Source organism: Oncorhynchus mykiss, chromosome 4 (assembly GCF_057628025.1).
Source record: "Oncorhynchus mykiss isolate SJ-2025 chromosome 4, ASM5762802v1, whole genome shotgun sequence".
NCBI lineage: Eukaryota > Metazoa > Chordata > Actinopteri > Salmoniformes > Salmonidae > Oncorhynchus > Oncorhynchus mykiss.
In genome coordinates, this window is record NC_143025.1 from 72,612,585 (window position 1) to 72,626,619 (window position 14,035).

The 14,035-nt window shown below is 44.0% G+C and overlaps 1 protein-coding gene across 1 annotated transcript; it reads right to left on the reverse strand.

The window, feature by feature from the left end:
- Positions 1 to 2,950: 2,950 nt before the first annotated feature.
- moxd1l (monooxygenase, DBH-like 1, like) lies at positions 2,951 to 10,699 on the reverse strand. The gene is made up of 12 exons (XM_021600813.3): positions 10,129 to 10,699; positions 9,251 to 9,397; positions 8,189 to 8,341; positions 7,600 to 7,683; positions 7,315 to 7,470; positions 7,112 to 7,214; positions 6,725 to 6,897; positions 6,442 to 6,533; positions 4,434 to 4,530; positions 4,141 to 4,331; positions 3,605 to 3,713; positions 2,951 to 3,522 (listed from the first exon to the last, which is right to left on the reverse strand). The coding sequence occupies exons 1-12, from the start codon at positions 10,393 to 10,395 to the stop codon at positions 3,325 to 3,327; spliced, it is 1,770 nt and encodes a 589-aa protein (XP_021456488.3). The 5' UTR covers positions 10,396 to 10,699; the 3' UTR covers positions 2,951 to 3,324.
- Between the last annotated feature and the right edge of the window lie 3,336 nt (positions 10,700 to 14,035).

Consider the following 14,035-nt stretch of genomic DNA (forward strand, 5'->3'; position numbering starts at 1 on the left):
CGTATTCCAGTGTCTTATTCCAGCATAGTCTACTAGCCTACTACTGACGTTACAAGTGTGATTCAGAAATTAAGGAGAGAGATTTTTTGTTGTTGTTGAAAAGAATGGATTCACTTTTTCAACGCTGGTTGAGTATACTGCATTTCACATTGGATTTATTAACTTCAAAAAGTGCACACACAAGCTTGTTAGCTATCTAGCTAGTTTTGGTCCATCATTAAGCCAACTCTCTGAAGTTCAATGACATTCAACATTCTTTCATAGAAGCCGGTCCTACGTAGGTATAACTCTGTGGGCGCAATTCAGATAACGCATTTCATAACAACAAGATAACCTCCATCCTCTCTCACTCTCTCCCCACTGCAAAATTTCAGTCACATCTCTTGCCCTACACTTCTCTGTCCAATGCATGTAAATAGCTTGCCCGCTCCATAGCAAGCTGCTCTATCTGCACTGATTGTGAAGTAATTTAATGTTGAGTTAAATGTTAAAAAAATTAAATAAAATAACAGAAAGGAACAATTTAACTTGTCAATTTTGGGGGTTTGAACCGGTTCAGTACTTTGTTTTGGTGTTTGGAACAATGGAACGGAACAAAAAAATATAGAATTATGTTTAGAACTAAACGATTGGAAAATAATTTTGGTTCCAACCCCTGCTCTTCTCCACTTTTTCCTCCTTAATCCTCCATCTCTCAGTCCATCTCTCAGTCCTACTGAGTCCACTGGTCTCACTCACACAGTACTACCTTACACCTTGACCTCTTTCTCCCCTCTCTCTCCAGATTCAATTCTGTGACTAGTTAAGTCTGGCCGCCCGACAACCTGCCCCCATCCCCTCCTGCCTTCCCCAGACCTCTCTGCAGAACTTCTCACTTCCCTTATCAACTCATCCCTGACCGTTGGCTGCGTCCCCTCTGACTTCAAGATGGTCAAAGCCGCTTCCAACACTCAACCCATATGACATGAAAAACTATAGACCATTATTCCTTATTTATTTTCTTTCCAAAACACTTCAGTGTGTTGTCTATGACCAACTCCTTTGTTATGTCTCTCAGAATGATCTTCTTCACCTTAACCAGTCAGGCTTCAAGGAGGCTCACTCAACTGACACCCCTCTCCATTGTGTCACAGAGGCTTTCCGCTCTACCAAAGCTGACTCTCTCTCCTCTGTTCTCATCCTCCTAGATATATACACTGCCTCTCCACCGTTATCCATCAGATCCTCCTCTCCACCCTCTCAGGACTGGACATCTCATCTCATCAAGTGTCTGCACCATGGGTTCGTACTACAGGGCTCGGTTCTAGGCCCTCTCCTCTTTACACCAAGTCACTCGGCTCGATCATATCCTCACATGTCCTCTCCTATCATTGCTATGCAGAAAACACTACTACTTTTCTCATCCTCCCTTTCTGATACTCAGGTAGCAACACACATCTATGCGTGCCTGCCAAACATCTCAGCTTGGATGTCAGCCCACCACCTCAAGCTCAACCTCGATAAGACAGAGCTCCTCTTCAATGCCACCGTGGGGAGGCAGGAATAGCTAGCATGCCTTGGCAAGTTAGCTAGTCTGGTTAACATGCTATGCAGTGTTTATCTAACCTTGTCTCAACAGTCTCATAGAACCAGATCACTGAGGCGAGCCGGACCCTTCTTTGACCAAGTCTGGGAAATTAGGAAAGTGGCGCTTTACCAAGGCAGGCACAGAAGGCAGGGAGTCCCCACCGAACCCGGCCGACCTCTCCCTTCAAGAGTAGCCTCCCGCAACCGGCGACAATGCGCACAAGACCCAGGTTGAGCGAGAGCAGCTTCTGCATGCAACAAGCCCAGGCTAAACAAGACATTTGATCCGACCAAAGACCCAAATCCATCCCGCATCCCACAACTCAGCCGAGGTACAGGCCTCCGGGAGAGGACGGTCACTATTGGAAACACCAAGCAGCCGGTGAGAATGTGCACGTGAACTGGTTCAAGCAAGGGCAGCCTGAGCATGCACCAAGCCGAGACATACAAAACAACAAACATGAGTATATTTTGTTGATATGGTGTAACCGCATGACCGGGCGCATGGTCTCTAACCTGAACCCGGTTTGTTGGCTTTTGTCGTTTCGTTCGCGTTAGCCATCTCACTCATTGCTATAGCCAGGCGTAGCAACCTGAAGAATAACTAATTGGTTTGTAGGTAGGAAACTACGAAAACAAAATACAACTCTAGCACAGAACATCCAAAGGGGTGCTCAACCACAAAAGGAGAGTTTAGTTGGAGCAAAGTATGATAAACAAGCAGTCTAAGTAACTGAATTGTTCTGCTCAGCTCAATGTGAAGAGCAAAATTGAAGGAATGAATCAGAGCCTAAGTGTTATCACCTGTGGAAGGCGGGGCTTCTAGCGAGGCACGGCTTTCATTGGCCTTGTCAGGCTTGATTGTAAGTTCTTCAGTAGAGCTCGTGAGAATGAGACTCAGTGTTCTATTGAGGTAGCCTAGCGGTGAAGAGTGTTGGGACAGTAACACTGGTTCAAATCCCTGGGACGACAAGGTGGGAAAATATGCTGTTCTCCCAATAGCAACTGCTCCCTGGGCATCAATGACGTGGACGTGGATTAACTTTCTGATTCAGAGGGGTTGGGTTAAATGTGGAAAACACATTTCGGTTGAAGGCATTCAGTTGTGCGTCTGACTAGGTATCCCCTTTCCCCTGAAAGGGAACAGATAGACAGAAAGAAGGAGGGAAGTCTATCATTTGGGTCAAGCGACTTGCATCTACCCCTCCTGGCATGTTCATCAAACCATGAAGCATCCATGTCTGACGAGATGCCAGAGATAACAGCTTTAATCTGTACCTTACTCCACTCAATGAGTCAATATTTTTCTCAGCCACAATGCACGTATGATTTAGATGTTTAGACCAATGAGATAAAACAGAATAGAAGACAGACACAAAGAGAGTCAAGGTGATGAAACACATTTTAATCTAATCACAAAAGTACAAAAATATGCAGTAAAATTGAATAGACCTACTTTACAGAAATATCATGGAAGCTCCAGGCTAATATTTATTGCCATGAATAAACAAAGACCTGTCATCAAAATCAAAGTTTGGTTGATTTAATGTAATGCAATCAAAGAGCAATCAATGCTAAATAGGCATAGCCAGTGGCTATTTTGATTAATTAATTGTAATCATTAGAGCATGAATGGGGGGGGGGGGGAAGAAATATGTATATAATGAACAAAAAAAAAACATTCAGGGACCTACCCAGAGCAGGGCGAAATTTAATACATATGTTGATGTTTTTTCTCATCTTGGCCTGGACTGATTCTTATAGCATTGTCGTCCAGAGCATCAGGAAGACACTTCCAGCAGCAGAGGTCACGACCCAGGAACCGCTTCCTCTGGGGGACATGTTGTTGTTAAATGGCTCCAAGGGCCCAGCCTGTGAGGATGGATCACTCCTGCAACTCACTGAAAGAGTAGCCGTCATGTTGCGGATGTTTCCCTCATACATGGAGTAGTTTTTCTGTAGAAGGAACAAACATGACATGGATGGAGAGGATGTTTTGAAATGACAGCATGAGCATTTTTATTGAGTGGATGCTTACATTGACATCTATGATGAACCCAATCTGAGGGACCCTCTTCATTGTGGCCTCGTGCACGGCAGTAGATGACTGGTCCCAAGCTGCAGTCTTCAACATCTCCTCAATGTTTCTGTGGGGCACACACAAAGTCATTCTGGTTTACATGTAACAACTTAATATAATATATGCCATTTAGCAGATACTTTTATCCAAGGGACTTACATTAATATTATTTTACTGCTCTAGGGATGTAATTATTCTTTGGATTACCTTACTATTATGTATTGATTTACTTATTATTATTTTTTTCACCCTTTAAGTGATGCGCAATGCAGAGAACACCGGAAGAAGAATTATCATTTAATTACCACAGTGAATTATGGTAATGTTTGTTTTTGTGTCAATTAATCCCATAAAGGATGGGTTGCCAATTGGTGATTTGACACCATTTTTTTTTCATTCATTCAGTCATGCTAGCCACCAAAACAAACAGGCACAGTATCAGTCTAAAAATGTAAATGTGTGGGTGAAAACTGTGACAATGTGAAGGCTCTTACTGGTCGACTGTCTTCCCCGTCATGGCCATGTATGCATGCATGTCAGGGTGGCTGCAGCAGCTGGTGACGGGGATGGCTGGGTAGTAGAAGACAAAGGCCAGACACATCTCATCAGTGGTGGCCAGCCCTAACTGTGTGATTCCTTTGCGATTGGTTGTGTTATAGGTGCACTCCACAACAATCTCATCGCCCTGCAGTGGGGAAGAGATACTGCTTTAGGAAAGATCTAATGACTAACAATACCACTCATCCATGACACCCATTTGAAATACAGGAAATACGTGGATGCTCACTGGTTTGATGGTCTTAATATTTCCCAGATTGGTGGCCTGCTGCATCTCAAAGTTGAAGTTCTCATCCAAGCCCAGGAAGTCAATCTGCTCTCCATTCCTGTGGAGGTTAGAATCAAGAGCACATCAGTGGTGAGAGTGAAGAATCATCCAGAAGGATCATCAAAGCTTATCGCTAATTATCCAGACAATGAGACCATGTACGGGTCATATCATAGGCTGGTATCATGGATCATATTTTTGGCTGTCCTCTCTCCAGGGACACAACTTTGATTTTAGAATTGGGGGAGACATATACAGTAGGGCAAAAAAGTATTTAGTCAGCCACCAATTGTGCAAGTTCTCCCACTTAAAAACATGAGAGAGGCCTGTAATTTTCATCACTTCAACTATGACAGACAAAATGAGAGAAAAAATCCAGAAAATCACATTGTAGGATTTTTTCAGAATTTATTTGGAAATTATGGTGGAAAATAAGTATTTGGTCACCTACAAACAAGCAAGATTTCTTGCTCTCACAGACCTGTAACTTCTTCTTTAAGAGGCTCCTCTGTCCTCCACTCGTTACCTGTATTAATGGCACCTGTTTGAACTTGTTATCAGTATAAAAGACACCTGTCCACAACCTCAAACAGTCACACTCCAAACTCCACTATGGCCAAGACCAAAGAGCTGCCAAAGGACACCAGAAACAAAATTGTAGACCTGCACCCAGCTGGGAAGACTGAATCTGCAATAGGTAAGCAGCTTGGTTTGAAGAAATCAACTGTGGGAGCAATTATTAGGAAATGGAAGACATACAAGACCACTGATAATCTCCCTTGATCTGGGACTCCACGCAAGATCTCACCCCGTGGGGTCAAAATTATCACAAGAACGGTGAGCAAAAATCCCAGAACCACACAGGGGGACCTAGTGAATGACCTGCAGAGAGCTGGGACCAAAGTAACAAAGCCTACCATCAGCAAGGGCATTGAAGATGAAACGTGGCTGGGTTTTTCAGCATGACAATGATCCCAAACACACCGCCCGGGCAACGAAGGAGTGGCTTCGTAAGAAGCATTTCAAGGTCCTGGAGTGGCCTAGCCAGTCTCCAGATCTCAACCCCATAGAAAATCTTCGGAGGGAGTTGAAAGTCCGTGTTGCCCAGCAACACCCCCAAAACATCACTGCTCTAGAGATCTGCATGGAGGAATGGGCCAAAATACCAGCAACAGTGTGTGAAAACCTTGTGAAGATTTACAGAAAACGTTTGATCTCTGTCATTGCCAACAAAGGGTATATAACAAAGTATTGAGAAACTTTTGTTATTGACTAAATACTTATTTTCCACCATAATTTGCAAATAAATTCATAAAAAATCCTACAATGTGATTTTCTGGATTTCCCCCCCTCATTTTGTCTGTCATAGTTGAAGTGTACCTATGATGAAAATTACAGGCCTCTCTCATCTTTTTAAGTGGGAGAACTTGCACAATTGGTGGCTGACTAAATACTTTTTTGCCCCACTGTATATGTATTTGATTTTAGAATTGGGGGAGACATATACAGTAGGGCAAAAAAGTATTTAGTCAGCCACCAATTGTGCAAGTTCTCCCACTTAAAAAGATGAGAGAGGCCTGTAATTTTCATCACTTCAACTATGACAGACAAAATGAGAGAAAAAATCCAGAAAATCACATTGTAGGATTTTTTCAGAATTTATTTGGAAATGATGGTGGAAAATAAGTATTTGGTCACCTACAAACAAGCAAGATTTCTTGCTCTCACAGACCTGTAACTTCTTCTTTAAGAGGCTCCTCTTATATATTTATATATCTGTATATATTTGTTTGTTTTTTCCAGTCGGATAAACACTTCAAACAGCCTACCCAACCACTCGGAGGAGTCCTCATGGTCCTAAAGCGCACCGTTGCCCTGTATCACATTCCAATGATAGAACTGGGGGGGAACAAAAATGAAATTTCAGAATTTCCCAAGTATAAGTTACGACCCCGCTGCTCTCTCTCACCTGATGTGGCCAGCTTGCACCTTCCTCCCAGCCAGGTGAGTGTGCAGTGCCACGGAGAACACAGAGAGGTCAGGGACAGGGTCAGGCATGATCTGGGGAAAGACAGAAAGCAGGCTCATTTTGAACAAAATCCTGTTTTGTTGAATTCAGAGATGGCTATGCATAGTATACCAGAAAGGAAAGAGTAAGCTGGCGCTTTCCTTTTTTGACGACAATCTGCTCTACAATGTCATCAAAATCAGCCATCCTTCTTCAATCTAGTGTCAAAGGGCACTGAACGTACGTCTGAGAAGTGTGATGTGTTGCAGAGGCCGTAGCTGTGGAATGCTGTGGCATTGGGAGGGATAGCGTAGCCCCAGCCAATGGCCACCATTAGGCCTGTAGTCATGATGCCCACGTCATGCTGCCTGAGCTGGGCAGTGTAGTACAGCCTCAGGCCTGAGCTATCCCTCCGGCCTGCAGGGAGAGACAGAGGAGAAGACGTGATGATGAGGGCTTTAGATGATCGCTAAATTCAATCCAAGTCTTGGAGAACCTCAGGGTGTGCAGGCTTTGTTCTGTTCAAGGACTAGCACATGGTTCACCTTTCATCAAGATTGGAGCGGGGTAAACCTGTTAATCCTGTGTTAGTGGATTGGAACATTTTAATTATTAGCTAGTGAATGGTTACCTGCTTCTTGGGCCAGGTTGTTGTAGTGAATTTCCAGCCTGTAGAACTCATCATTATTCTGTCCTCCAATAGGGATCCCAGCTATTTCTGGAAGCTCAAAAGCCTGGAATGGAGAAGACAATGTAGAGACAGATCAGACTAGCATGTGTGTTCATGCATGCATGTGTGTATATTCATGTTTTCAGAAGGGGGCAGTCTCTCACCCCTCCTCCCACCCCCCAGGCAGACACCACTCTGATGCAGTCCTCCCCTGATCCTTCCGTGTAGCATTTCTTCTCGTAGGTCTGGTTCACAGAGGAGGGGCAGCCATAGAGAAGCATGTGGTGGACCAGGTCCAAGTGCTCAATCACCGGCTCAATCTGAGCGACAGGGAGAGAGAAGGAGGCATAGAGAGAAGACGCAGGGAGAGGGAAGAGATGACTCCAATGACAAACGTATGATGTAATTGCAAAATGATTAGACCATGAAATGAGAGAGGGCTCATTTACCCGATAGATATGATTTTTGCCGTTGAGCTTTGGCACCTTCATGACCTTGCAGTGGTAGTATGTACGTTCGGCAGGGACAGTAACCTGCAATGGAAGAAGGACTACTGTGTTAACGATGAAGTCCGGGATCTTAAGTACAACAGATTTGTAACATATTGTATGAATTGGATTCATAACCTATCATACGAATTGCAAAGAAAATAACAGATGATAATAAGAATTTGCAGGACATAACATTTCATACAAAACGGATGAAGTAGTACACAAAAAACAGGGACCCGTCTTGGCTCGTGAGCACCACTTTCAAAACTACTGGCTGAAATTACACAGAAGTTCTGGAGCATCACTTTAATAGTATAAGTGTTGCCAGTCCATTCTGTTCCACAGTCACGTTGTAGACTAAAGATACCACCTCCTGTATATTCAATATCACAATATTAATTCAAATTAATTTCATTCAATCATCTTTGACCTGTTCCACCCCAGGAGTAAAGTAAAGTATTTGACTTCAAACTAAAAGTCCTGCTGTGCCTGATCTAGAGGAAATAGATGATTCCCCTTCAGGACATGTGTGTGAGGTCACTCTTACATTCTCCATAACGAAGTCTAGATAGTTGCTGTCTGGGGGGCTGGATCTGGGCATGAACTTGAGTAGATTGATCTCCTTGGTCCCCCTTCTATTGGCATGGTACCTTATGTCATCAGACGTACCATAGGCATAGATCAGTTTCACTGGACTGTCCTATGAGAAGGATGGAACAAAACAACATCAATTGACATAAAACATACAAAAATCACAGAGTGAGGACTAGGTGTGAATAAAAGGCCTAGAAGCCAGTAGACACTTAGTAGGGCCTGCATAATTTAGTGGCATTGGTGTTTTGACACTTGTTATGGCACCATTGTCTTTATTAATGCTGTTTTTTGTGAACCATCTAGGGTTACAACTGCTCACTTTTGAAAATGTTTGCCTGCCTCCCTGTGTTTAGGCCATTGTTCCAATCCTCTGATTAATTGTGTTGAATTACTCTAAATAAAATAATCAGTAGGTGCATGTAAACCAGAGATGGTCTCCAGAGTGCTTTCAAAGAGCAGGTACATTAGATTGAACACAGTGAACAGAAGATAAATTAATCCGGGGATTAGGAGGAAACTGGAGCTTTGCATGGAGGCCTGTAGTTATATTATGAGAAGATGTAAAAATACAAACAATGAAGCAGAACAATGAAATGCCAGACCACAATATAGTGTAAAAAGATTGTGGTCCAAACAATGGAACGTATCACACCTTAAACTAGGCATTGAACCATGGGAACGGCCATAGGAGCAGATCTTATTTCTCAGGGGTGTGAGCGCCTGAAGGCCATAACATTATTACCATGGTAACAGACGGGGAAAGGATATTTTGGCCCACCATCACTTGAGAAACTAACTAACTGTATTATGTGTTATAAAGAACACATTTATTTTGGTTAAAAGGGAACAACTCTCAAAACCGGCTTAGGTTGCTTAGATATTTGTAAACTAACCTTTTATGAATAGAAATAGTCAATCATGATAACGGAACATGAATTTCCTCTTCCATCCTTTCAAGACTTTTAGTACAGATTACTTGTTAACAGTTTGTGTCTGTGTGAAAACGTTGACTTACGGGGATGTGGAAGTCTTCCTCGTCACAAGACTGGATGGGCCTCCTGAAGGTCATGGTGGTTTGACCATCTGCCTCCGTCAGGGACAGGAGGGTGTAGCTCTGTTTCTTATCCACCAGGGGAAATGAGTTCCCTGTGGCATAATAATCCTGAAAGAGAGACAACACAGAAATACTGAAGTTATCTGGAGTCTATATGAAGCTTAATAGAGTTCTGTGTTGTTAAACAAAAATGTTGTAGCGTTTCTGAAGGAGCAACACATTCACAGGTAACTTTAAATAGTAATTTAATCTTCCAACGGTTTGCAGGTGTTGAAAACCAATACACCTACAACTCCTCCTTCTTTGGGTCGGCAGGTAGCCTAGCGGTTAGAGCGTTAGTCCAGTAACCGAAAGGTAGAAATATGTCATTCTACCCCTGAACAAGTCAGTTAACCCATTGTAGGCCGTCATTGCAAATAAGAATTTGTTCTTGCCTAGTTAAATAAAGGTAAAAATATACTCCATATGACAAGATCAGTGTTCCCCAACAGCGCACATTTTTGCAGTAGCACCGGACAATCACACCTGATTCAACTTTTCAACTAATCAAGTCCTTAATGAGTTGAATCAGATGAGCTTGTCCAGGGCAACAACAAAAATGTGTGCTGTTGGGGGTACTTGAGGACTGGAGTTGGGAAACACTGAACTAGATAATCATGATTACTGCTACTACTATAGCCACTTCACTGTTACAGTAGCCTACTTCTATCCCTACAATATAACTACTGCTATTCCTGCACATAACAGAACAACAACTACTACAATACATTACCACTCATTATCTTGTGTCTAATAGTAATAGATTAGAAAGTAGAATAACAGGTTAATAGTTTAGATACCATGAAATAGGTGCCATTTGGTCCGACCCCTCCCATAACGATGTCAGATGCAGCCATGCCTCCATTTGGGCTGAACCCGAATCCCAGCCAGCCAGTGGTCTTGACTGTCAGCTGGAACATGATGGTGCCCTGGACCTCACTGAACCCCCACTTCAGGATGACGTTACGGTCTGCGTCAAGGTTCTCCATGAAGGGCATGAGGGGGTCTTGCTGTGCCCCTGTCCCTGGAGGCCAAGCCAGGAGCAGGGAGAGAAGTAGAGAGATCATACTGTCTTGTCACCCTCAGATAGACCCTGAGACCTCTACCTGCTGAGAGACACACACTCCCAAACAAACAGCTGTTTCTAGCACCGCTAAGATTCTGATACACACTCACTCACTCAAACAACAGAGTCCTAACAGGGTCGCTACACGCTCACACACACTCCCTAGCTCTAACTTTTCTGAGATGTTCTCTCTCCTTTTGCCACCCTACTCTCCTCCTCCTGGGTCCTTCCTACCTCCTCCTTCCTTCCTCATATAAACCTGTTCCTACAGATCCCTCCTGCCCAAATGACACTGTCAGTGGATTAATGGAAGTCCTGAGTCTGGAGTCATATACTGTAGGAGTGATATATGATACGAGGAGGAGAGGAGGGGTGCCTTTGATTTGGAGTCGGGGAACAGGTGAACAGTTCTGTAGGTTTTGATCCAAAAGAATAGAAGGAATCCCCAAAAACATGTTCACATTCGGACAGTGTGTAGGCTCCACACATTGGTCCAATGCGCCTTTGCTCATAGGTTCCACATTGCCCCCAAGGCATGAGCCGAGTGTGGGAAACCCATATCTGGTGAGGGCAGCCCCCATCTTTTCTCAGTAAACATTCCCACATTGGCACTGTACAGAATTCCGCCTCCTGGACATTATGGGCATACAGTGTTTCTAGCCTCTGATTGGCCAGTTGGTCCGACCCATGCTCTTACAAGGGTATAAATAGATCCCAGTCCCGGACCGTCCTTTGTCCCTGTGTGATTTGTTGTGAGAGCATTGTTGTTATTGTGTTATTGTTACCTTCGAAACAAAGTCGTTTGATATTGGGGACGCTGACGTAGATAGATGAAGTTAACAAGCTAGCTAGTTTCATAATTATCTCCATCACGGTATGTTATTTGGTCACGGTATGGCGCTGGTATTTGCTAGTGTGATATATTACTGCTTCCCTGATTTGGCCATGAGAATGTTGTCATGGCGTTGTGTTAAGCCATAAGCACAGCTGGTTCTTTAAAAACAACTAGCTAACTCAGGAACGCTTAACTCCGTTCTCTTATATTGAGGCGGTTCGGAATGTATTCAGACCCCTTGACTTTTTCCACATTTTGTTACGTTACAGCTTTATTCTAAAATTGATACAATTATTTTTTCCCCCTCATCAATCTACACACAATACACCATAATGACAAAGTGAAAGCAGGTTTTTAGAAATTGTTGCAAATTTAATCAAATTAAAAACAGAAATACTTTATTTACATGAGTGCTCAGACCCTTTGCTATGAGACTCGAAATTGAGCTCAGGTGCATCCTGTTTCCATTGATTACTATGTAGAGTAGGTAGACAGGCAGTGAGGCATTCAGTTATTCAGTTACTGTTCGATTGAACGTTAGGCTGGGAAAAACGAGTGACCTAAGCGACTTTGAGTGCCAGGCGCGCCAGTTCCAGTATCTAAGAAATGGATGGCCTCCTGGGCCTTTCATGCACGACAGTGTCTAGGGTTTACAGAGAATGGTGTGACAATCAAAAAACATCCAGTCAGCGGCAGTCTTGTGGGCGAAAAAAAGCTAGTTGATGAGAGAATGGCAAGAATCGTTCAAGCTAAGAGGTGGGCCACAAACAGGCAAATAACGGCGCAGTACAAGAATGGTGTGCAGAATGGCATCTCGGAACACACAACTCGTCGGTCCTTGTCACGGATGGGCTATTGCAGCAGACAACCACACCGGGTTCCACTCCTATCAGTTAAAAACAAGAAGAAGAGGCTCCAGTGGGAACGCGATCACCAACACTGGACAACTGAGGAGTGGAAAAACATCATCTGGAAATCTCAGTTCCTGTTACATCATGCAGAGTCAGGATTTGGCGTAAGCAGCTTAAGTCCATGGCCCCATCCTGCCTGGTGTCAACAGTACAGGCTGGTGGTGTAATGGTATGGGGAATATATTCCTGGCACACATTAGGTCCCTTGACACCAATAGAGCAACGTGTCCATGCCCCAAAGAATTCAGGCTGTTCTGGAGGAAACCTGGCCGACCCGGTACTAATTAATAAACTTGCCACTCAATGTATATCAATATAAGAGAAAGAGGTGAGCATTCCTCAGCTAACATCTAGCTAGTTAGACCTGTTTACAGTGAAGAAAGGGTCCCGAGGATCCCCATTGTTTTTTGTTGTATACTTGCCTGTGAAAGTGATTATCTAACTAACTCACCGTTTGAACAGGTTGTTGGTGAGTGGAGGAGGTCTTTTGTTATATTTTAGCTAAAATGGTGTTGCAGCTGGTAACGCACGTACATTATTATTTCTGTTACAATCATATCCATAGCCTACACATTTGTATGATAGCTAGCTAAATCTATCCAGCTGGGCTGTTAGATAGAGCTACAAAGGGAAGCACAACCGAGAGCTGCCTAGTGACACGAGCCTACCAGACGAGCTGAATAACTTCTATGCTCACTTCGAGGCAAGTAACACTGAAACATACATGAGAGAATCAGCTTGTCCGGATGACTGTGTGATCACGCTCTCAGCAGTCGATGTGAGTATGACCTTTAAACAGGGAGTACAGGAGGGGACTGACCACGCACCCCTGAGAGGCCCCTGTGTTGAGGATCAGCGTAGCGGATGTGTTGTTCCCTACCCTTACCACCTGGGGGCGGCACGTCAGGAAGTCCAGGATCCAGTTCACTCATGACTGCACGGCCAGGCACAACTCCAACACCATCATTAAGTTTGCTGATGACACAACAGTGGTAGGCCTAATCACCGACAATGATTAAACAGCCTATAGGGAGGAGGTCAGAGACCTGACCGTGTGGTGTAAGGACAACAACCTCTCCCTCAACGTGATCAAGACAAAGGAGATGATTGTGGACTACAGGAAAAGGAGGACCGAGCACCCCCCCCCCCCCCCCCCCCCCCCCCCTTTGTCATTGATGGGGCTGTAGTGGAGCAGGTTGAGAGCTTCAAGTTCCTTGGCGTCCATATCACCAACAAAATAACATGGTCCAAGAACATCAAGACAATCGTGGAGAGGGCACGACAAAATATATTCCCTCTTAAGAGACTGAAAAGATTTGGCATGGGTCCTCAGATCCTCAAAAGGTTTTACAGCTGCACCATCGAGAGCACCCTGACAGGTTGCATCACAGCCTGATATGGCAACTGCTCGGCCTCCGACCACAAGGCACTACAGAGGATAGTGCGTACGGCCCAGTACATCACCAGGGCCATGCTTCCTGCCATTCAGGACCTCTGTACCAGGCGGTGTCAGAGGAAGGCCCTAAAAATTGTCAAAGACTCCAGCAACCCTAGTCAAGCGGTACCGCAAGTCTAGGTCCAAGAGGCTTCTAAACAGCTTCTAACACATATGGAATCATGTAGTAACCATAAAAGTGTTAAACAAATCTAAATATATTTTATATTTGAGATTCTTCAAAGTAGCCACCCTTTGCCTTGATGACAGAGGATGGAAGTTCAGTATGTAGCTAGATGTAGAAGGCAAATGTTAACTACAGTAGCTAACATTGCCCATGAATGGAAGAGAGGCTTGCGAGCTAGCATTTTAGCCAGGTAGCCTAGGACAACAAAAAAGAAAAGCGTGTACAATATGACAGGGTGATAGACCGTTTCGTGAACAGGAAAGAGAGGAGGAT

Coding starts and splice junctions, on each gene's coding strand:
- moxd1l (XM_021600813.3), bottom strand. CDS start 10,395: ATGATCTCTCTACTTCTCTCCCTGCTCCTGGCTTGGCCTCCAGGGACA. Junction 7,684..8,188: donor TAGACTTCGTTATGGAGAAT/GTAAGAGTGACC, acceptor CTTCCATTGCAG/GTTACTGTCCCTGCCGAACG. Junction 3,714..4,140: donor ACGGGGAAGACAGTCGACCA/GTAAGAGCCTTC, acceptor TGTGCCCCACAG/AAACATTGAGGAGATGTTGA.